The following is a 23,715-nucleotide window of genomic DNA, read 5'->3' as shown; positions in this document are numbered from 1 at the left end:
TATACTGTAAAACCAAGCTTTTATCTCTTACTGTTACACCGGTTGTTCCTCTTGTCCAATCTCATCCAAATCTCACTATTCAGGTTACCGAAGCAGTATGATTTTCACTTTTTCATTAGGGATTTCCCATTAGGATTTGCAGCTGAGACAACAGCACCAAATGCGCCTTTTGACGGTTCGGTTTGAATCGAACATCACGAAGATCTACTTCTTCATCGAGATACCATCCTTTGGCGTTAGCTTCGAAAAAAAATGTCTTATTTGCTTCAACCTGTTCATAGTTATTTATCCAACCAGTTATACAAGCGCAGAGGACAAGCCGCTTTGCAAATGCGTTTATTCGTTTTGAGCTGTACTGAGTGAATCACTCGATAGCGACGCTCGAACAAGCATGTACCTCTTCTAGCCCACAAAAAACGTCAAGTAGCTCCTTAATAGATCAAGCTCCTCTTTTATGTAAAACCAAGACAAACTTGAAGTATGCTTGAACTTCCGTGTGTTTCAAGTACTAGAGTATGATTTTTTTGTGAGCGCAGTTACACTAAGTGAAATGCTGTTCATAATGCATGAATAATTTTGTTTACCAGGCTTTGTTTTGCGGTTACAATTCAAGCCACGCCTTAAACTCACTTTTTCTTGGAATCGACAGGATAGGACTTCCGGCGTTTCTTAGAATTGAACGCTTGCATACTTATTATCCACAAAACGGTTGGTAAACAATTCAATAATTCCGAATAAAACCCTACATTGTTATACCTTGTTAGTAGTCTTTTACTTTTAGCAAGTTTGTTCTGTTTAGAATTGAGGTTGTAGCTTTTTGATTTAAATTTTTAGAGTTGAATTTTGTGGCCCCAGGAATTGGCAACTGTGAAAATAGCGAAAGGCTTGACATTTTGGATTAGCGCTGCAAATCTACATAAATAACTGAACGACAACATTATTCCAGATCTTTTTCAGAAAGGCTTTTTAATAAAGTAATAAAAAAGACAAAGATAAAAATATCTGAAGTCTCTCAATCGTTATGCCGAACGTGATAAGTAGCTGAAAAGATATCACAACTTCTTTGTACCCGCTATATAAAGGACCCATTTGAGGTATTACTATAAATATACATGCAGAATATAAAGGAACTGCTTGAAACTTGTCAAACAGGAGAGATTCCAGAAAGCTTTAGCCACAATCAAAACTAGAAACGCTAGAAACAAGTTATTATCAATCAAGCATCCGATATGCCGCAAAATAATTAAAACAGCAATCGTTGTGCAGACCAGATGGAAAAAAAGTCAACTTATTACAACTGATCATTACTGCGAACCGCCGGTCTAACGTTCGCTAATACAAATTCTATAAAGTAAAATAAAATTACGTCAAAGTCAACTTATTACTGATCATTACTGCAAAACGTCTAACACTAATTCTATAAAGTAAAATTATGTCAAACAACTGGAGATGATGGCAAATTTATAACTTCTTTATAAGTCTGTCGAGGGCTTCAACGTAAGGTGGCAACAATTTTCTCTCAATTTTGACTTTAACATCTTCACTTATCTGAACTTTTCCAACCAATCCTGCAAGGGATGCAAGTGGACACCCTGTATGGAGGGAGATTATGGCTGTTGAGTGGAAATCTTGAATATCTTCAAAATACTGCTCTTTGAAGACTTCTTTGTTAGCAATTTCCCCCTCACGTGGCGAGAAACACAATTTATCCTCTTGATGTTGCTGGTAAGCTTCAAAAAGAACTTTGAGGTTTTCTTGACCCATAGCATCAAAGGCTGTGGTGGCGCGTGTGTTTTTGCGAGTTACCCTGTTGTTTATCAGCAGATGTATCTGCGGTCGCCTGAGCTCGAACTGAGTGGCCTTGTTGTTGAATCGGGGGTGGAAGCGGAATCATTGGCCTTTGGATATTCATGATTCCTGTCTTATTTTACCTCAATGATTCATGATTCATTTATAAATTTTATTCGATATCCATTATTCATTTTTCAATTTTTTCACCCAGCTTTCAAATAACGTTTTACCAGTTTGCGTTGTTTTTCACTTACAGGCTGTTTGTCCATTCCGGTTCCTTGCTAACAGTCTCCTTTTCCAAGTGGAGACTCTTCTGGCATGGAATTATGCCGGAAGACGATGTAAAATATTCTCAGTGGTCAAATTTTTTCTAAATATTCTCTGTGTGTAACATCCTTGATCACTGTAAAGTTAGGGATGAAGGTGTGAAACCAAGGGTACATTCGTGTTTCCATTGCTTTCCTATAGGCGGGTCTGGGGGCATGTTCCCCCTAGAAAATTTTGAAAATTAGATGCTCAGAAATGCGATTTCAGGCCATTTCTGGAATATATCTGTTACGAATTTAGTAAAATGACTGATCAGTTTAATTTTTGTTACATTCTATATTCACAAGCATGCAATATCGATGGAAGCATTCATTTGTTATTCGTGATTCTTTTAGCCATCTCTTGTTATTCATGATTCCCAAGTTTTAAACACAAAGATTCATGATTCCTACCAATTTTACAGCTATGATTCATGATTCATGATTCCGCTTCCACCCCCGATTGTTGAACATGTACTGTCGGTAGGCTTCAAAGTTTTCTGATTCTTCTCTTTCTCCTTCTGTATGAATATCATAAACCAAATCCAACATGGCTCGTACGGCTTCTACGGAAAAGTCATCAGCATTGATTGGTATGATTAACTTCTTTGCTGCCGCGAGTGCAATTTCTGTGTACACAGTAAAGGCCGGGTTTGTGTCGATAAACACGACCCATTCGACCAATTCGTCACCGTCTTGGGTAACATCGGTTATTTTCCCCTCAGAACCCTCAATAAAGCTCCGAACGGAAGACGTAACAATCACCCATGGATTGTGCCTGGGCCGAGCATACCCAGATCGCAAATGCTCAAGATGACGACCAACCAACTCAAGATACATGTCTCCACAAAGGAGAAAGAGATTAGCTGGCACTTGATTGTTGTAATCACAAACGCGAATGACAAATTTATTGGCGTCTACCACTGGTCCCGTCTCTGTCGAGCTCTGTAGATAAAAACTGATCGTCTTGTTCTGTCTGTACAAAGAAGTAAGGTGTTCACTTCCGTGTTGTCCGGGGGAATTCAACAACGCCATGGATACATTCGCTTGTGGACAGAGATCAATCACAAGTACTCGCACGCCCGGATTGCGTGAAGCGTACCTTGTAGCCATGTGGAAAGTAAGAGTCGTTTTCCCTACTCCGCCTTTGTTGTTCCAGACGACATAGGATTCTTTCAGCGGCATCGTCAAGGCTTTTCTAACTGAGATCAGGTAGAAGACGAGAAAACTTCGATCTAACTTTGAGTTAATTAAAGGCACGCCTTACAACTTATGACTAATGTGCAGCTTCTAAACCGGGTAAACCGGTCAGGAACCAATCACAAAAAGGCCCTTTGTAACAGACCAATGACGTTAATCCTTCAAACAATACACTGGTCTATTAGCAAAAGTCGAGTTGTAACACATGTACCACTTAGTGATGTCTGAATACTGATTATAATATAGTTGTTCCACTAATTGAACACGGAACGCCAAGCGACTTGACTGACAAGAGTGTTTCAAAAGACCAGAAACGACTGCCAAGCCGCAGAATGTCTAACATTCTCGCACATGAACGAGTTGCGTTAGCAACTAAAGAAAACCAAATACCGGCAACTGATGAGATCCACATGGAGGATCGAAACCATGGTCTTGCCTGAACTGAACCATATAGTGGCATATACAAAACGCAAAACAGTCAGCAGGACTTGCGCGTGATAGATTTCAAATTTATATTTGAACCATGTGGTGCCAACGTAACGCAACGAACAAAGGAGGTAGTTACATTCTAAACATCGAGCTTAAAAGACAGAGAGCTCGATCAAAATAATGCAAGAAGCATAACCTTTACAACACAGAATGTCTCTCTGAAACCAACTTTCAGCTTTTTAATAGTAAAGCTGAAACAGCCTCTGGCGAAGCCGGACAAAGATAATCCGTGATATTATAAATAGACAATACATCTTGCAACAGTATTGATTAAAATGCCGGGCCCGGCGTCAATAACATGCAAGCAGTTTGCATTTTCACGGAACATTTCAGATCTTGTCCTTCCAGGGCGAACATTTTGAGAGCTTAAAGCATATCTTGCAAATAGAATTGAGCCAAAACAAACTAAACTAGCACAACATGTGGCAGAGTACAGATTTAGAGGTGTCATTCAACTCTACAAACGGAAACCACGCAGCGCGGACTTGTTGACCTCTAGACACTTCCTTGGCCACAATCTTACGGCTCTATTCAATACATTATGCCTCCAAATAATAACAGTAACCCTCAGAAAGAAGTCAGGAGCAAACATGGTCGAAAGACCGAACTCAACATAAAACGGCAAAGGTTACAAATGTCACGAACGTAGGAGTCGTGTAGGCCCGTCACCTTTATTTACCACTAATTAAATGAAATACTTTTGGTCAAACGGCTTGATGCCAGCATCGGGGACAGACTAAACACCAGGGTTTGCCTTTCTGTGACGCAGGCTAACCACTTGCAAAGTAGTGAATAAAACCAATTTGTACCTCATTAAGTTTCAAACCATTTATTGAACTTCTCACTTCTTCCACAACAGGTGATTTGCTGTACATGAAGTCTCCACTAATGACTTGTGGAATCACTTCTTAGTTACAACAGATGCAATAAAACATTTCAAAGTGACCTTCAGTGCATAATGAAAATCATAGTAAGAAGCTAAAATGATGCCAGTTATGGACATAGAGCCTGGAACAGGCTATACTAGGCCCACTCAGATAGAAACAATTCATGCAGCAGAAATACCAGTTTGTTATCTCATCGGTCCCCCAAATAAACAGGAAAAGACTGAAAAATTATTCTGGGTGTTCAAACGGAACTATAATTCATCCGTGACATAAGAATCAGTACAGTACAAACAAATAATTCGCAGGTTTCTTCAGTAAACCAGTGCTCTTTTGACGTTCATCTTGATCATCTACGGGAACTTATTCTCCTAAATTGGATTCTCCTAGTCCCAAAGGACACATAATTACATCATTTGTAAACATACTATACAACTTCCAAAAACATTGGAAATTTGTGGAATGAAAGTGCTAAACTCGACGCAGGAAACTTCAATAGTACAGACGGTTAACACTCAAAAAGGGACATTTTCGTTCAGTCGAAACGGCGTAAATCGACTGGTGCATACTGGTGCATTATGTTTCCCATATTGTAAATTGTCTAAGCTTTTGATTTATTATAATTTTACTCCAAGCACCACTAGCTGAAAGCCGTGTTCAACAAAAACTTCCAACCTACTAGACGAAGAGAAAAATCGGCCATTTTACACACCCCTCTGTAACAGACCTGGTGGAACCCGACCTGGTGGGTTATTTTGCCCTCCCTGGTGGAAATGTGACCTCCCTGGTACCTGGTGATTATCTGAAAAATCCCTGGTCGATTTTTTTTCTCCCTGGTGAAGAATTTTGTTAACCTGGTCAGGAAAAATCAACCAAAATCTTTCTGCTGGCTTTAATAAACAAAAAAACGACGCGCAGCAAAAAGATAATTTAATAATTGACTATAACTCGATGTAAATATAGCAAAAAGTAATTGTTAACTTTTACTGAATGTTTTCGTCGCTTGTTCTGCTGTCATGCACGTCACTGAAGAGACAAAACAGATATGTTTCCTTTACTGTATGTATTACGAGCTTGTGAATGATTCAGAGCGATTTGAACAGCGCGCGCGGCCCAAGATAAATGTGTGGAAGTATTTTTGACCCGGCTTTTTACAGCGTTTACCGAATAACTACGCAGAGGATAATCAGCTTGACCCACATAATTCTTGGTGAGTATTAAGCGGCCTTTTCCCTTCGATTAAGCAGCCTCGAGCAGTTTGAGAGGCGCTTGATGTAAAAAATATCATGTTTAACTTTGCAGCCCGCCGGCACAATGTGATGTAAAATATACGCCAGTTATTCAAGTACATTCAAGATCATTCAAGTGGCGTATTACGGTAAATTTTAATTAAGCTGCCTCAAAATGTAAGTACTGTCTAAATAGAACTTTTGTGTAGCTTTCACCTACATGAAACTATTGATGCTGGGGGATGGGGGACAGCAGTCATTAATTAACACATATTTTTCGTTGCTCGCTAAATCCAAAAAAGAGATCATTTATTCGACATGTAAAAAATATAAAGCAAACGGTTCTCTTATTCAGATCTTTTTTATGCTTTGACCTTCTAAAAATGGATCAACGAATAAGGGCCGGCATATTAAACATTTTTCAACTTTAAAAGTAAACGGATGACACAGTTCAAATTTAGGTGCGCCCGTGCTAGGCCCGGGGGGGTACTCCCATATGTGGCCTATATAGGTATGTGCCGCCCGATAGGGTATGGTTTTTGAGGTTCTCGGTCCTTAAATAGGGTATCATTTTTGCTCCTTTTGGCAATGTGTTCCCGATGTGATCCTTAGATAGGGTACCTAAATTCTATTAGCTAAAATAAACGCCCAGCTAAACGAAAAATTTTCTGTTCAGGTATTAGAAAAGCGATTTTATAAAGATTTGTGTCTTGCCGTGCGCGGTTAGCCGTTATTTGGGTCGTCACGGAACGCTTCTCCTCCCATTAAATAGGGTGCCATTTTTCGGTTTTGGACCTTAAAAAGGGTATCAATTTTCGATTCCTTTATCCTTAAATAGGGTCAGGGTTTAAGAACCTTTGCGGCACACCCCTATCCAAAATTTATGCGAGTACCCCCCCCCCCCCCCGGGGTGCTAGGCAGCCTCTGGATCTGTCTTTAGCCTGCGAGCAGGCTCACCTTGGGGCACGCGCGAATATATCTTGGTGCACTCGCGAGTGGAGAGGCGCTGATTCTGTCTCTTGACGCTAGGCTCTTTTGATAATAAATATTTATGCCAATTACCTTCTGGAAAAGTAATTAAACTTGTATTCAGATTAGCAGGGCTAGATAGACGTTCAAACTAGGGAGTCGAGAAAATAATTATAATCCCACGAAAAAATCTCCCAATTTCTTTGAAAAACTATCGAATATCTGGCTGAATTAACGCTTACCTAGACTTTCTCAAAGTCCTTCGACGCGCAGTTTAGGAATTTTTAGTCGTTAATGTATGTTTTGGCAGGTGTAATTCGTCGAGTGCAAAGTTTATTGCCTGGTGAAGCGCGTCCAGTTTCCCTTCCAAAAATAAGACGCTTTGATTTTAACTGAAAGGTCTAGAAATAATCGTGATTTTTTAAGTTTACTTTAAGGTGCCTATTTGCATATGAAACTCCCTTTAAAACGCACAAAATGTAATTTCAGCCTGTCTATTTTTTCACAATTTCCCGGGGAGGACTCCGAGTAGCTAGCCTGTGAATAGGCTCTCGAGAAGGATTACGCGAGCGAAGTGAGCGGAAGAGCTCCCGAGTAGTTACATCTTCGGCATTCACACGATTGCATCTTTCAGATCCGTCGTTTCGACGTTTGCATCTTTCAGAACCAAATCCTGCCTGCAATCCTGTAACATGCATCAAAAGGAAGTGTAATCATTTTCAGGCGATGATGCCAGTCCATCACCTTATATCATAAGGTTATTGGCGGAATTTGTTTTTCTGTTCGTCATCGCTTCTGCATGCATTGCGTGCCTTGTTTGATGCCCTGATGGACAAAAACGTGCATGCGAGAATTTCAGAGGTTTTTAGGAATATAACCCCCGGCGACTGCTTCAAGCCCAAGGGTAGACTTTTTAAAAGGCGTTCGCTTCTCGTTTCTCGTTTCCGCGCTCTGTGTGCTCTTCTCTCTTTGCGCTTGCTGAGCTCGACTTGTAGGCAAGTCTAGTCCAAGGGTGAACTAACCATGTCAATAGTAGGGCGACTCGTTGGCTCATTGCGACAATTATTTGCTAAATTTGACCCATTGCGGATCTAGTTGCGGTAATTCACTGTTTGATACAAAGAACTCACGGAGATCTCAAAACGGCCCGTTTGCCGTTTCTATGTTACTTCAGTTGTTTACGTACAATGCGAAAAAAAAAGAACGGTGTCATTTACAGCCCTTAGACGACATCGGTGCGGAAAATTGTGCACGATAACCCCGCTAAGTTTATTGCATACTGGCTCACAGAGTTTGCATCAATAATTAGATTAGATAGATAATTAGATTTAATATATCATCACCCTCCCTGGTGAAAAAGAGTAATCGACCTGGTGGATTTTTGACTGCCCTGGTCGATTTTGTGTTGAAAACCTGGTGGAAAATCAGATGTCACCAGGTCTGTTACAGAGGGGTGTTTTTACCTTGTTCGAGAAATGTCAAAATTTACAACGTTAAGCTCTAAATGTAAGAACTTCGACGCCAAAACCTAACTGAACTATTCCCGACCTATCCAAATGTGGTATTTTAGTAGAGAAAAGGCCAGCAAAAAGTTATGCAAACGATGATCAAACTCACCCGAAAAACCGCTCGCATCACAACAATCTTCCGCCATGTTGGAAATTTAGGAAAATAATGCATTGCGGTCATAGTGCGCACACCACCTGTGCTCAGACGGTTCGCCTTTAGTACATAGCCTCCTTTGCAGGGTTGTTTGATCTATAACATTAGTCCCTAGCTGTTTGATCAGCCCTGCATTTAAAGTTTGTTGTTTGATCTTGTTTGGGGTGGAGAGCGTTTCGTGACGAGTCCTACAACCAAGAAGACTATTGAATTATGGATTTATTACAAATTGTTTTCCGCTGTTTGAGTGGAAATGGAGAAGTTAACTCCGTAAACTTTTTTTAATTAACAACAGAAACGAAAACTTAGGGTGCAACTTGGTTCAACTATAGTGTTTCAAAAAATGCGGGTTGCCGGCGTTTACTTAAGAGGGGGACTTAACGTAAATTTGAGTGAAATTTATAGTAATTTATAAAAGGAATAAAAGGAAGAAAATTATTTTGGAACACCAACAGACAGTTGACCCTCACGCAAAAGCACTCCATGTTGTCAGAGGGACTAACTGGTGTCCGTCTACCATTGAGTTCAAATTCTAATTTTAAAATCACATTAAATCTCCAATATTTCTTATTTCTCTAAATTTTACTAATCCTTTCAGAAAAATTATCTACTCCCAAAAAATCGCAAAAATAACCCAAATATTTACATAGATTTATGGGATGAGCATAGGGTTTTTGCATGGCCGAAAAACCCATGTAAAGCAGAAAAAAAGAACTGTCCCGCCTTAAGGTGCGGTGTTTATTCTCACTGGGGATAATAAGCTGTGTATACCATTTCAGTTTATTTCTTTTCTTTTTTTCTAAAGGAGGCTGATGCACCCTTCTCCAACTTAGTACGTACAACGACTATAATTCCCCTCGTGACCACAGATGAAGCTGGTGACTGGTTTTATTGTAGTTTCGTTAATTTTTTTGCTTTCAATTCAATATACTGTGTTAATGAACTAAAAAGTGCTTTTAAAATTGTTTATGGTAAAAAAATGGGGCTGACAAAATGATTGATGAAAAAATACTGATCCCTGTTTAAATAAACATCGAGTTCAAATAAACGCTCGTCTACATGGGCTATACATTGTCCACGGCCGACTGTATATGCTCTCGTCGTTTGCTCAAGAAATTGCAGTATAAATGTAAAGCGAAAACTGATGTTAATATCGATTACCTTGTCTACCTAGATAAATAGATTGCCAAACGGTGAAGCATCTACGAGTTTACTCTGTCAAGGATAGTCTAATCGGCGCGTGTCGCGTGTCGCGGGTAAAATGTCGCGGGTCCGAAAAACACTTATTATGTTTGTTTATAGTTTTTCTAAAGTTCAATACCTCATTAAAGATAATAGAATAACGATAACAAGTGCTTGAAAGTAGGTAGACGAAAAATTGAACTTTACTTTTGCTTTCTAGTTTTTGAACAGCATATACTACACCAACGTTCAAGATAATAAAATAATAATACAATAGCAATAACTTGTTGACATTGTGTATCTATCGTAATATAAAATAAAAACGTATCTATCTAACTCTTTTTTGACGAAAGACTTTCACAAATTTCTGTCAAACTTTAATAAAGTTACGCAGCGAAAATCGGTAGTGGTGCGGGATTTCTGCGTTTGACTGCTGTGAATCTCCTTCAACATACGTCACTCCTCCACTTTGCGACAGATTTTATTGATACGATTCCGTGTCGAAAAGTTCAATTATTAGAACGCTGTTCGCTCGTGTTTACAGCTCTATACTTCGTGGTACAAGCTCTATATTTCGTGGTACCGTTCAGACTTTTTTTACTTTGATCACCCGACTCAAGAATCTCTCAGTGGAATTATTTCGAAAGGGCGAAGCCGGAGACAATCTTTCTTCAACCACGCGGAGTTGGCACTGTCTGAAATCCTTTCCATAACCTTGCTGTATACAACACCTTTTCTGCTACTTCTACTTGGTCTAAGTTTTGACGATAACTGGAGGTGATAGCTTTCAAAGGTAAGCGGTCTTCGCGTTTTAAATTAAAAACTTTTTTTAGAAAATAAAGATTTCTTTGTAGAAAGGGCGCCGTAAGAATTTTCATTCACGAGTTGCAAGCCTTTGGAAACGAACCGAATTAACGAGCGCAGCAAAACGAGTGAGATTTCCAATAGTTTATAATAATCCGTACAAAGCTCTTTCTACTTGTATTTTGTTTATTCCAAAAATAACGAAAATTCAACCATTGTAACCTCGTTTACGCAATTTTTCTAGTTTATTAAGCTTACCTTTGACACGGCTGTACGCAGTGCGTCGAAAAAACAAAGCTGCAAAGGTGCACTTCGCTTCGCTTAAAATAACACAGACACATAAACATGCATACATGCTACTGACAACCTCTACTAGACAAAAAAGTATGGAATAAATACTCTGTGTTACTTTTTAAAAGCATAAGTATTAGTATAGCACCGAGAAAAAAATGGCTTCAATCGAATCAACTAAATTCGCTGGTGAATTCGAGAAAACAGTTGTTATGATATCGGTTCCCACTAGCGACGTACATGTAACTTTTTGCAAGCACAAGTATTTATTCCATTTTAGGAAACAAATACATTTTAAAATCTATTACATGTTATACATGATTGGCTAACTTTTGAGATATTGTTGTTGGTGCTATAGTAAACGTCAATTTATCACATATAACGTTCAACTATTTTTGGAAAAACCGAAAAGAAAATCTGAACGTTAGACTTTAGCGTAGTATACTGTTCGAAAATTGCCCGTGGAAAACTAGAAAACTAAAGTAAAGTTTAATTTACATTGAAGTACTTGTTATTGTTATTTGATTATCTTTGTTAAGGTAGTGAACTTTAAAAAAATTATAAAACTTTAAAAAAAATAAGTTTTCCGGACCCGCGACAATTTTGTGGACCCGCGACATTTTACCCGCGACAATTTTGTTGACCCGCGACATTTCACCCGCGACACGCGACACGCGCCGATTAAATATTATCTCCTCCGAGAGTCAAGGAGGAGTTTCCCTAATGGTCGCGGGTCGCGTGTCGCGGGTTTTAAATAAGTCGCAGGTTTTCAAAAAAGTCGCGTGTTTTTAAAAAGTTGCAAGTTTTCAATATAATGCATTTATTTCTCAGTAAAATTCATTCAAACGAAGTCGCCTATCCTATTTCTTGTTTGCTTAGGTTGTCTAGTATATCCTTAGTCAGAAGTATTGGGTGATATCTTATATTTATTTATTTATTTATTCATCTTTTTATTTATTTAATTACTGTAGATAAACTGAACTTTCTCTAGTGTTCAAACAACAACAACAACAACAACATGGCTATAAAATAAAGTTAAAGCACTGGAAAAGCATTTGAAATAGAAAAAAAAACCTAGTCGGTTAACCAAAAAAAAATAATAAAGGAAATCAAAGAACAATTATAAAAACGTCCCGTAGGGTAATGTTGTTGCTAATGTTAATGTCGACTGTCTACGTTAGCATAATTTGGAAACCACTACTTGACGAAATGCGTGCATTTTGAGCAGAGTCGAATGAGTGGTATTGTTTGATAAATACAGTGACTTTGCCATCAAAATAGGGATTTTTGCAACGAAGATTTGAGACATATAGATGGTTTTAAGTATTCTTATAGTCATCAGGGAAAACAGGTTGTCCCGTTGATTTGTCACGCCGGATGAATCTGCGGTTGAAAATGTCTAATCACCACATTGTTCGGGGAACTCCTCTCTTCCGCTTTAAACGGAGAACCACAACCATAGCACACTGTTACGTTGTTGGGTAGAACTATAAGTTCATAAGGGGGTGGTGATAAACCTGAATGCCACAAATTAGACTGCTGAAACTGAAAAGCAGCTTGAGGGGAAGCACTCATTTGCGGTGGATTGCCGTACTGTTGCGGTTGGTTGGAATACTGTTGCGGTAGATTGCCGTACTGTTGCGCCGTCGCACACTATCATCCGGGCTCTTGCTTTTCAGATCAAAAGGCGGAAAAACCGAAGGTGCTTTCCATTTTTACAAATGATGCATTTTATTAACACTAATTTCAAACATTCGCTTTAACTTTATGGACCTTAATTTATTTTTTTTTATTTTCGTCATCATCAATTTAAATCATGCTTTTTTACAGCATCGTTTTTTAAAGATGCCTTTAACACCCCTCTGTAACAGACCTGGTGACATCTGATTTTCCACCAGGTTTTCAACACAAAATCGACCAGGGCAGTCAAAAATCCACCAGGTCGATTACTCTTTTTCACCAGGGAGGGTGATGATATATTAAATCTAATTATCTATCTAATCTAATTATTGATGCAAACTCTGTGAGCCAGTATGCAATAAACTTAGCGGGGTTATCGTGCACAATTTTCCGCACCGATGTCGTCTAAGGGCTGTAGATGACACCGTTCTTTTTTTTCGCATTGTACGTAAACAACTGAAGTAACATAGAAACGGCAAACGGGCCGTTTTGAGATCCCCGTGAGTTCTTTGTATCAAACAGTGAATTACCGCCACTAGATCCGCAATGGGTCAAATTTAGCAAATAATTGTCGCAATGAGCCAACGAGTCGCCCTACTATTGACATGGTTAGTTCACCCTTGGACTAGACTTGCCTACAAGTCGAGCTCAGCAAGCGCAAAGAGAGAAGAGCACACAGAGCGCGGAAACGAGAAACGAGAAGCGAACGCCTTTTAAAAAGTCTACCCTTGGGCTTGAAGCAGTCGCCGGGGGTTATATTCCTAAAAACCTCTGAAATTCTCGCATGCACGTTTTTGTCCATCAGGGCATCAAACAAGGCACGCAATGCATGCAGAAGCGATGACGAACAGAAAAACAAATTCCGCCAATAACCTTATGATATAAGGTGATGGACTGGCATCATCGCCTGAAAATGATTACACTTCCTTTTGATGCATGTTACAGGATTGCAGGCAGGATTTGGTTCTGAAAGATGCAAACGTCGAAACGACGGATCTGAAAGATGCAATCGTGTGAATGCCGAAGATGTAACTACTCGGGAGCTCTTCCGCTCACTTCGCTCGCGTAATCCTTCTCGAGAGCCTATTCACAGGCTAGCTACTCGGAGTCCTCCCCGGGAAATTGTGAAAAAATAGACAGGCTGAAATTACATTTTGTGCGTTTTAAAGGGAGTTTCATATGCAAATAGGCACCTTAAAGTAAACTTAAAAAATCACGATTATTTCTAGACCTTTCAGTTAAAATCAAAGCGTCTTATTTTTGGAAGGGAAACTGGACGCGCTTCACCAGGCAATAAACTTTGCACTCGACGAATTACACCTGCCAAAACATACATTAACGACTAAAAATTCCTAAACTGCGCGTCGAAGGACTTTGAGAAAGTCTAGGTAAGCGTTAATTCAGCCAGATATTCGATAGTTTTTCAAAGAAATTGGGAGATTTTTTCGTGGGATTATAATTATTTTCTCGACTCCCTAGTTTGAACGTCTATCTAGCCCTGCTAATCTGAATACAAGTTTAATTACTTTTCCAGAAGGTAATTGGCATAAATATTTATTATCAAAAGAGCCTAGCGTCAAGAGACAGAATCAGCGCCTCTCCACTCGCGAGTGCACCAAGATATATTCGCGCGTGCCCCAAGGTGAGCCTGCTCGCAGGCTAAAGACAGATCCAGAGGCTGCCTAGCGCCCCGGGGGGGGGGGGGGTACTCGCATAAATTTTGGATAGGGGTGTGCCGCAAAGGTTCTTAAACCCTGACCCTATTTAAGGATAAAGGAAGCGAAAATTGATACCCTTTTTAAGGTCCAAAACCGAAAAATGACACCCTATTTAATGGGAGGAGAAGCGTTCCGTGACGACCCAAATAACGGCTAACCGCGCACGGCAAGACACAAATCTTTATAAAATCGCTTTTCTAATACCTGAACAGAAAATTTTTCGTTTAGCTGGGCGTTTATTTTAGCTAATAGAATTTAGGTACCCTATCTAAGGATCACATCGGGAACACATTGCCAAAAGGAGCAAAAATGATACCCTATTTAAGGACCGAGAACCTCAAAAACCATACCCTATCGGGCGGCACATACCTATATAGGCCACATATGGGAGTACCCCCCCGGGCCTAGCACGGGCGCACCTAAATTTGAACTGTGTCATCCGTTTACTTTTAAAGTTGAAAAATGTTTAATATGCCGGCCCTTATTCGTTGATCCATTTTTAGAAGGTCAAAGCATAAAAAAGATCTGAATAAGAGAACCGTTTGCTTTATATTTTTTACATGTCGAATAAATGATCTCTTTTTTGGATTTAGCGAGCAACGAAAAATATGTGTTAATTAATGACTGCTGTCCCCCATCCCCCAGCATCAATAGTTTCATGTAGGTGAAAACTACACAAAAGTTCTATTTAGACAGTACTTACATTTTGAGGCAGCTTAATTAAAATTTACCGTAATACGCCACTTGAATGATCTTGAATGTACTTGAATAACTGGCGTATATTTTACATCACATTGTGCCGGCGGGCTGCAAAGTTAAACATGATATTTTTTACATCAAGCGCCTCTCAAACTGCTCGAGGCTGCTTAATCGAAGGGAAAAGGCCGCTTAATACTCACCAAGAATTATGTGGGTCAAGCTGATTATCCTCTGCGTAGTTATTCGGTAAACGCTGTAAAAAGCCGGGTCAAAAATACTTCCACACATTTATCTTGGGCCGCGCGCGCTGTTCAAATCGCTCTGAATCATTCACAAGCTCGTAATACATACAGTAAAGGAAACATATCTGTTTTGTCTCTTCAGTGACGTGCATGACAGCAGAACAAGCGACGAAAACATTCAGTAAAAGTTAACAATTACTTTTTGCTATATTTACATCGAGTTATAGTCAATTATTAAATTATCTTTTTGCTGCGCGTCGTTTTTTTGTTTATTAAAGCCAGCAGAAAGATTTTGGTTGATTTTTCCTGACCAGGTTAACAAATTCTTCACCAGGGAGAAAAAAAATCGACCAGGGATTTTTCAGATAATCACCAGGTACCAGGGAGGTCACATTTCCACCAGGGAGGGCAAAATAACCCACCAGGTCGGGTTCCACCAGGTCTGTTACAGAGGGGTGTCCTTTATTTCGAGGAAATCTACCTCTCCGTCAGAGTCACTTGACATATTGTCGTCATTCAGTTGATTGAAAACATCTTTAGATTCGTGATTTTAACGGTGCTGAACGTAGTTTATTTCGTGAAATGTGCAGGCTGCTGCGCAAAGACATTTTAACGCACAAATTCACAACGAAATAATTCTTATCAACACGCGCAAATTCGCGTTAATTAAATAAATGTAAACTTAACGTTGCAGAAATTCGTATTAATTATATAACGTGTACGTTTTGTTCTTCGTTATATTCCTATAATGCAGTCTTTTGAAAACCCGCGACTTTTTCAAAACCCGCGACTTATTTAAAACCCGCGACACGCGACTTAAAATCCGCGACCCGCGACCCGCGACCATTAGGGAAACTCGTCAAGGAGACAAGGAGACTATCAACTCAGTTGATTGTTGTGGCAGAAGGCAAAAGGAAAACACCGATATAACCAATTAAACACCCAAAATCAACAGGACGGTTTTAAAACTGAGGAAGAAAAATTAAAGCGGACTAAGAACGACACATTTTTTTAAAAAAGTTAATTTACTAATTAAAAATGGTCACGTTATGCCAGACAACGGTGCTCGATATATTTGCCATTATGTTAGCGTAATTTAGGAATGATTATTCGTGTGAATCGCTGTACTGAGACATGGCACAAGTGCTCGCCTTCTGCGGGGTACAAAATTTGAAAATTCTGCTCTGTGAACAAGTTGGCAATGAAAACATCAAAACATAGCAGCTAAATTTCAAACTTCTGTACGTATACAAAGTGCCTTTTCAAGGCTCATTACCTGAAGAAATCAGGTCGTGCCTGACGGAATATATGCCTGAAAGTCTATCAGCCCAACCGTACAGTCATTGCCTTTTCAAGGCGTTCAGCAGCGCAGAGAATGCCGTAGAAAAAGTGGGCAAGGGGCTTGGGGAGAGGGTTAATCTTTTTTCAGTCAGCAACAGCGTAAAGTTTAGTGGATAACTGGCTTTATTTTCTTCTTTTTTTTGATTTACTGTTATACAGTAAAAACCCGCGTATAAGAACCTAACATTTAAGAACCTGTTAGGCTAAAATTTCATTTTTAAGCACCCTTCACATAAGAACCATTTTAGGCTAAAATTCTAAAACAGGTTCTTATTTTCAAAAAAGAAAACATAATCTTCTCAAAAATATAGAATTAAAAAATCTTCTCAAAAATATATTTATAACACAGTCTGTACACATTTTAGTTACCGGTACAGCATAGTTACAAGATTTATTGTGAATTATAGTGAAGGTTCCAGTATAGTTTTGATTTTAACGGAATCATATTAAAATAGTATAGTATTTTGCTTACCGAAGCCTTCAAGAATACTGTTATTGGACATTAAAGAGCAGATCATTTACAAATTCTACTTTATTTCTTGAACAAAAGTTAAGAACCTAATTAAGAACCCAGTAAGCCTAATTTTACACTAAATACCATTTATATAAGAACCTGTTTAGGCTTACTTGAAAAAACCTAGGTTCTTATACGCGGGTTTTTACTGTAACCCAAATTGAAATATAAAGGAAAATATAAAGGCTAAAATAGGCGAGCCGTCGCGTCGCATCCATCTCTCTGATGACCGCTGAACATGAGTCAGGGAGTCTGGAAACGAGAGGAACCATAACAAACAAAGATGGCCGCAAACAAGAGGGAAGGTTAGAAGGAAGGTTAGTTTCTTTCTTTAGACTTTGATGTTTGGATATTATTTAACATTTGGGATTAAGACTCATATTCTACAGCACGAATATCCAGAATTTTTTTAAGATACTTATAATCTACCTCTCATTTGAAACAGTCATTCATTTATGTACTTGTGACGTATCGATATAAAGCTTTAATAATTTGAGAAATCTTGACGTAGGTTCGTTTTGTTCTAGTTCTTTGATGTATCCAATATTTATGTAAGGTCTTGACTTATCATTTTATAGCACGGGGATCTAGAAAACAAACCATAAGCTTTATTCACTTCTCGTTTTCAAATGACAACCGCTCAATTGCTCCCTTGGGACGTACATGTACCGATTAAGATTTTTTTTTCGAAATGTCACGGAAAATATACCATTTAAACAAAGCCGCTCTTAACTTTCCTAATTGTCTAGGATATATTAAATTGGTTGTACTAGCAGGGTATATATTAAATGTACTTTCCAAATACTGAAAGCCAGATATTTTAGCTAGCCTTTCAATATTCAAAGCGTAGCAGAACAAATTAATTGCATAATAAGCTTATCTTTTTACTTCGAAAAAAAAATCAAGCCCTTTATTTCTTACCTTGAATGAGAATAGTGTCTATGCTTTGTTCTACCACATTCAACAAGGGATTTTGACACATGTATAAATAATTAGAAATCAGGAGAGCACACTCTAGTATGTTCTTTAACTTCTTACAAAAATTCAATGTAAATTTATAAAACTAGCATGGATCCTCTAGCCTTCAGCATGATTTTAGACATAATAAGCCAGGCACTCTTTCTTGAATGTGTTCAATATGCGAGCCAACAAGTAATCATGCCATGTGAGCCAGAAATCCCAAATTCCAATAAAAGGCTACCCTCAAGCTACCTTAACTAACTGTAGGTTAACCAGAGTGCTATTTTAGCTAACCAGAATGGCTCAAATGACTTGCATGACCTGCAAGCCATGCGAGCCAAAAATCCCTAATCCCAATAAAAGGCTACCCGCAAGCTACCTAACCTAAATTTTAAATGTAGGCTACCCGGAGTGCTACTAAGGCTAACAAAAGATCTATTTACGTTAACCAATTTGTTATTTAGGCTAACCAAAATGGCTTGCATGACTTGCTGGCTTGCACTTTGTCAAGACCCCTCTTTTCATGGTGAATAGAAAATGGATTTTCCTGCTAGCCCTTTGGGCAAGTTGGAACCATTGTGTGCTGATCCAAAGGTGTTTCTCAGTGCCGTTACTTCATCTACCAACTAAAAAAGACCAAAAATGTTACATGCCCATTGGGCAAGTGGTGGATTAAAATTGACTAGCCCGACAGGAAAATCCACTAGCCCTGGGCTCAGACATGACTTTCTTTGCATGCTGTTTAAAACAATATATTATAATAAATTTAATTAAATTATATTACATCATAGTGAATCATTTATTCATAATATTCACTTTTTTAAAGTTTTAACCACTTTCTAGCCTTGTAAATATTTAATTGAATTATATATTTTATTTTATATAGTTTATTTCAGCATTGTTCTGTAGCAGGTGCACTGAGCACACTTGGAAGGCATGGGTCAGAGGTACACACTCTTCTTCACGGCACGTGAAGGGCGTGAAGATGACCTTCGTTGGGCCCTCCATGACAGAAAGATCTCCCCTGACTTGAGAGATCCAGACACTAAACAGACAGCTTTGCACTTAGCTGCTGCAAAGGGTCGAGTGGGCTGTGTACGGCTGCTGATTGATGCTGGTAAGTCAAGAATGTCATAAAATGAAAATCAAAACCCACTAAACACTCCTACAAACACCCAAGGTCTTGAATAAAAAAGGGAAGCCATGAGCCATGCGGTCCACACTGCCAGAGCTTATCCCGGTTTCTGTAGCATTAAGCGGCTAGGAATATTTCTACTCCCCCCTAAATGGAATGCTAGTCCATCGCAGGGTTCCCCCTGAACACAATGTTGCTGTTACTCATTTATACACCTGGGCGGAGAGAGGCACTATGAGAGTAAAGTGTCTTGCCCAAGGACATAACACAGTGACCCCGGCCGGGGCTCGAACTTGGACCACTCAATCCGGAGTCCAGCCCGGGTTGAGTTTTAATTGGGCTTAGTGTAAACAAGAAGTTGCCGTTTTCTATTTTTTTTTAAACAAGGCTAACAATATGTTGTGAGACAAAATAACTGCACAACCAATCAGCATGCACATTATATGATGAAAGTGTTTTAAAATTTATTGTAATAATGCGTATTGTATCTTCATCCTTCTTAACTTTGCAACATGGCACAGGAGCAAAACAGAATGTACAAGAGAAGGACGGTCTTACTCCGCTGCATCTTGCCGTTTATCATGGCCATGTTAAATGTGTGAAGCTGCTGATTGATCATGGTGCTGATGTTAACTGTACATCAAGGTAATTTGATTAAATTGTGAGGAACACAATAATAGTTACCGGTACATGTATATGCCATGTCTATTTTCCACAATAACAAATTGTACTTTTCAGTAAGTCAGACAGGTAGTCAGTAAAAAATCATTTAGCAAACAACTGACCGAGTTGGGTGGGTCTTGTTGTTAAGTGGCTGACTTGTATTGCATTTTTCGTCAGGTTTGGCAGCACGCCGTTGCATCAAGCAGCATTCTTTGGACACTGTGACTGTGCAGCTGTGTTACTAGCAGCTGGTGCTTTGGTTAATGTGGAAGAGGCCTGGGGCCAAACACCATTATTTCTAGCAGCGCAAAGAGCTCATAGGTTTGTTGTTGTTTGGGCTGAGGTAGTTTATGTGATCCTTCCTGAAGAGGTTTTGAGGGTAATATTATGGAGGGTAATATTATGTATACGGAGTGCAAAACCAGTGGTGTCATTCTGAATGTTGGACAAATTTAGGTGATGCTTATAAATCCTGTCTGCTTGTGATAAAATTGTGGCTGAAAAGGAAGAAGTTCCTGACTAAGCACTGTTCTTCAGTTAAAATGTAATCAATGATGGTCTAAGTTGTGCTATTTGGGACTTAAATCTTGGAATTCTTTACAGACTTGGCACAGATTTTCTGTTAATTTCATAAGCAAGCCCTGTGCTTTCCATTTTACTGTAAATTTTGGATTTCACTCAAAACGTAATTTAATGGAGATTTTAGAGGTGTAACTGTTACCACTACACTTTTAAGCATTTCTTTTGCTTATTTACATTCCTACATGTGGTGTCACTCTGCAAACACATTAATAAGTATCTAGGGGGAGGACACATGCGAACATGACACATGCTAACCATGACACGTGTGTCATGCGAACATGACTCATGCGAACCCCCCCCCTCCCCCCTCCCCCCCAAATGATCTGTAGCTTTCTAATACAACTGGTGTTCTGCAAAAAAAAAGTCAGTTACGCCATTCCTTAGTGGTGCACCCCCTCCTAAGAAATATCCTGGATCTGCCCCTGATAAGTGTGTGACAGTCACATGACACACGCCCTACAAGAACAGTTAATTGTGTGGGCTCAAGTACCCTACAAAAGTAATATGTGTTCTACCATTTTGAATTCATGAACAGAAAAATAAAACCAATGTTCATTAATTTTTTTAGTGATGTAGTCAAACTTCTGTTAGAATATGGTGCATGTGTCAATCAGACAGATAAAGCTCATTACAAGACAGGCCTGCATGTGGCGTGCGAGGCACAGAGTGTGGCATGTGTACAATATTTACTTGATGCTGGAGCAGACCCAAATGTACAAGCAGAGGAGGGCCGAACACCACTTCATATAGGTACATGTGAATGTTCTTGTCACCTGACAGGAACCTGTCACTTGACAATGTCCTCAAAACAATAGCAATATATATATATATATATATATAATTTGTTAACTTATTACAGTCATAATTATGATAGCTAATGAATGACGAAGCTGGAGTATATCTTGGTGTTGTGGAAACTATTGTTGCATGGTTAGCTAAATGTGCTGTCAGGCATATTGCTTATTGTCTTTTAAATCTTTTTTTTTAAGTCATTGGGTGATCACACTCTGCAGCACCAAGAGACTGACCAAAGTTGTGATAAAATTCTTGAAAATTGTTATATTTAATATTCCTTGACGATTTTAAGTCGATATGCTCTATTCCTTGACAACTTTATGAGCCAGTATACATTTTATTATTCCCTGACGATTTTATGTTGACATTCTCTATTCCTTGACGATTTTATTAATAATTCTTTTAGTATTCCTTATTCAGTTGTAACTCCTGAAACGTACCCCCCCCCCCCCCCCCCCCCGGGAAACTCTCAGCTCTTAAAACTTAAAAATTGGGGTTGACACTGATTAAGGCCTGTTAAAAACTATTAAAACGTTTCAGTCACTTCGGTGACCTTCGTTAGTTAAAAGTGCATTTTAAATCATGCCTGATTACTACAACAGTATGTGTAATATCTCAGTTCCTAATGAGATGATTTTTTTGGAGGGGGGAGGGGGTTGTAAAAGCTTCAGGTTTCTTTTGAACATTTTAATAACCGTATTAACCAGCCCACACAAAAACCCTTCTAAAGTTGTAGAAACCCAGAGTTATGAAATGCAATAGTTAAGTATATTTTTTTTATTGCTTTGAAGTTCTAAGAGGGGAGGAGTCGGGTCCATTGACACAGCTTCTGATCGAGTATGGTGCGCGGTGTGATATTATGGATGACAGCGGTAACTCGGCGGAGACCATCCTTCAATCACTGGTGACTCGGTATGGGAATGGACCAAATTTGGAGATGGTTGCATTATATCAGCAGCTTTTACAATTATTTTGGGAAAGCCATGGTAAGCAGCTAAGGCCTATATCTGAGGCTTTCCTCAGTCCGGCGAAATCGTCCCAAAACTGACGTGCTGGAGAAATTCTTTATGTCGGGGTTTACAATCTATGAAAAAGTTTCGTAACGGTCGGTTACATGTGATTTCTGCCTAAGAGCGCTTTTCACTTGAGTGTCGAAAATAATCCGCGTTTGCATTGGTTTTTGCATTACTACGCTTAGTGGTTGGTTAAAAACCCTGGCGCCACTTTCTCAGTCAATCAGAAGTTAAACCAAGACCAATCGTGACTCGCTCGCGCAACGTTTTCCCGCGCTTCGTGCCGGCTACATGTATTTGCTTTGAGTTTTGATTGGTTCACTGGTTTGTCTGTGTCCTTTGTGATTGGCCAGAATGATTACTTTGGTTTTGGTTTTACAACACTCAATCGAAAATTGCACTATATCCAGAGTTCGGTAAACTGCAGCTGTAGTTTGCTGAGCAGTGCTAGGCTCTAATAGTGCTTCGTAAAATCTTGCAGCCTGCTTCAACCAGTGAGAGCAGAGATCTTATCGTTTTTTAGCCAATCATTCGCAAAACCAAAACTAATCGTTTTCTCGCGCTTAGCGCCGGTTGCTTATTTTCGCGCGCTTACATCAGCAGCTGATTGGTTGATTCCTTTTTTTGTCGTAATGTCAATGTGTGATCTTGAGTGCATGCTGTTAGCCACTTACTCTGAAATTCTTATTGTTCAAGAATTGTTAGCTTTATTTTGCCATCCTAAGTTTCATTATTCTGTTTTGTTTTGTAGGAAAACCTAAAAGTCTGAAGCGACTTTGTCGTTTGTCAATCCGCAAGTTACTATCGCCTTGTAGTTTGGATCTTGTCAATTCTCTTAGCATTCCCGCCTGCCTTAAAATGTACATTCTAAATGTGGTGGATAGCAGAAATATGGACATGGTGGTATCAAATAAGTTTTCGGTATAAGCAACCGTAATTTATCAATAGCGAAGCGGGCGAGGTCTAAAAATAGAATGCAAATGAATATTACCCCCAGAAGGGGGTTCTCTGAGAGAAATAGAAGGAATCTAGGCGAAATTGTCGTTTTATGAAAGTGTTTTAGAAAAACCGTCCGCCATTTCGGTTTGTTTTTCTGAGTCATGTCTGAGTCGTGACGTCACTCGCGCGCTTCGCTATTGGCTATTTCTGCGCGTCTAAAAAACTTTTTTTCTTCAACTTATTTTCCGTCATGTTTTCTGGGTCAGTGGTGGGTTTACGTTTTCGTCCAAAGTAAATAAAATCTCTATAGTGTCCCATTCTTTAAATTTCTCTTCTTCGATTGTTCTCTATTTTAGAGCATCTGCGGTGAAGAATTTTATCGAAAAGAGGTCTATGTTCGCACATTAAGGGCGCTCACTCAAAGAATGAAATTTAAGAATTATTTATGAATTTTTGTTTTTAAAAAGAGAATTCATATGCGTCTTTCACGAGATTGACCGTGAATTTGTAGATATAAAATGTAAATACTATATGTTTCTTTTGTTTTTAATGTATGGAAGAGATAACTGGTTGTGGGAATCAAAGGAATAAAAACAAAGATTTCATTACACAGTGTTGAACATTTTTA

At 39.1% G+C, this 23,715-nt stretch overlaps 2 protein-coding genes across 5 annotated transcripts in view; one reads left to right on the top strand and one right to left on the bottom strand.

The window, feature by feature from the left end:
- Nucleotides 1–23,715, bottom strand: part of LOC144656767 (uncharacterized) — a 77,896-nt gene that overhangs the window by 29,891 nt on the left and 24,290 nt on the right. The gene's annotated exons all lie outside the window — the stretch shown is intronic.
- On the top strand, nt 17,209–23,697 carry LOC144656769 (uncharacterized). Of its 2 annotated transcripts, none has more exons than XM_078517011.1 (7): nt 17,209–17,317; nt 18,847–19,077; nt 19,617–19,740; nt 19,936–20,079; nt 20,909–21,090; nt 21,927–22,121; nt 22,900–23,697. In XM_078517011.1, exons 2-7 carry the CDS (start codon nt 18,897–18,899, stop codon nt 23,073–23,075), a joined length of 1,002 nt encoding a protein of 333 aa, XP_078373137.1. In that variant the 5' UTR covers nt 17,209–17,317; nt 18,847–18,896; the 3' UTR covers nt 23,076–23,697. The 2 variants fall into 2 exon arrangements, with proteins under 2 accessions (XP_078373137.1, XP_078373138.1); XM_078517012.1 differs by having other exon boundaries at nt 17,277–17,317; nt 18,870–19,077.

The sequence above is a fragment of the Oculina patagonica genome, chromosome 6, assembly GCF_052425735.1.
Source record: "Oculina patagonica isolate OP01 chromosome 6, crgOcupat, whole genome shotgun sequence".
In the NCBI taxonomy this organism is placed as follows: Eukaryota; Metazoa; Cnidaria; class Anthozoa; order Scleractinia; family Oculinidae; genus Oculina; species Oculina patagonica.
This window is presented reverse-complemented; position numbering and strand designations above follow the sequence as displayed.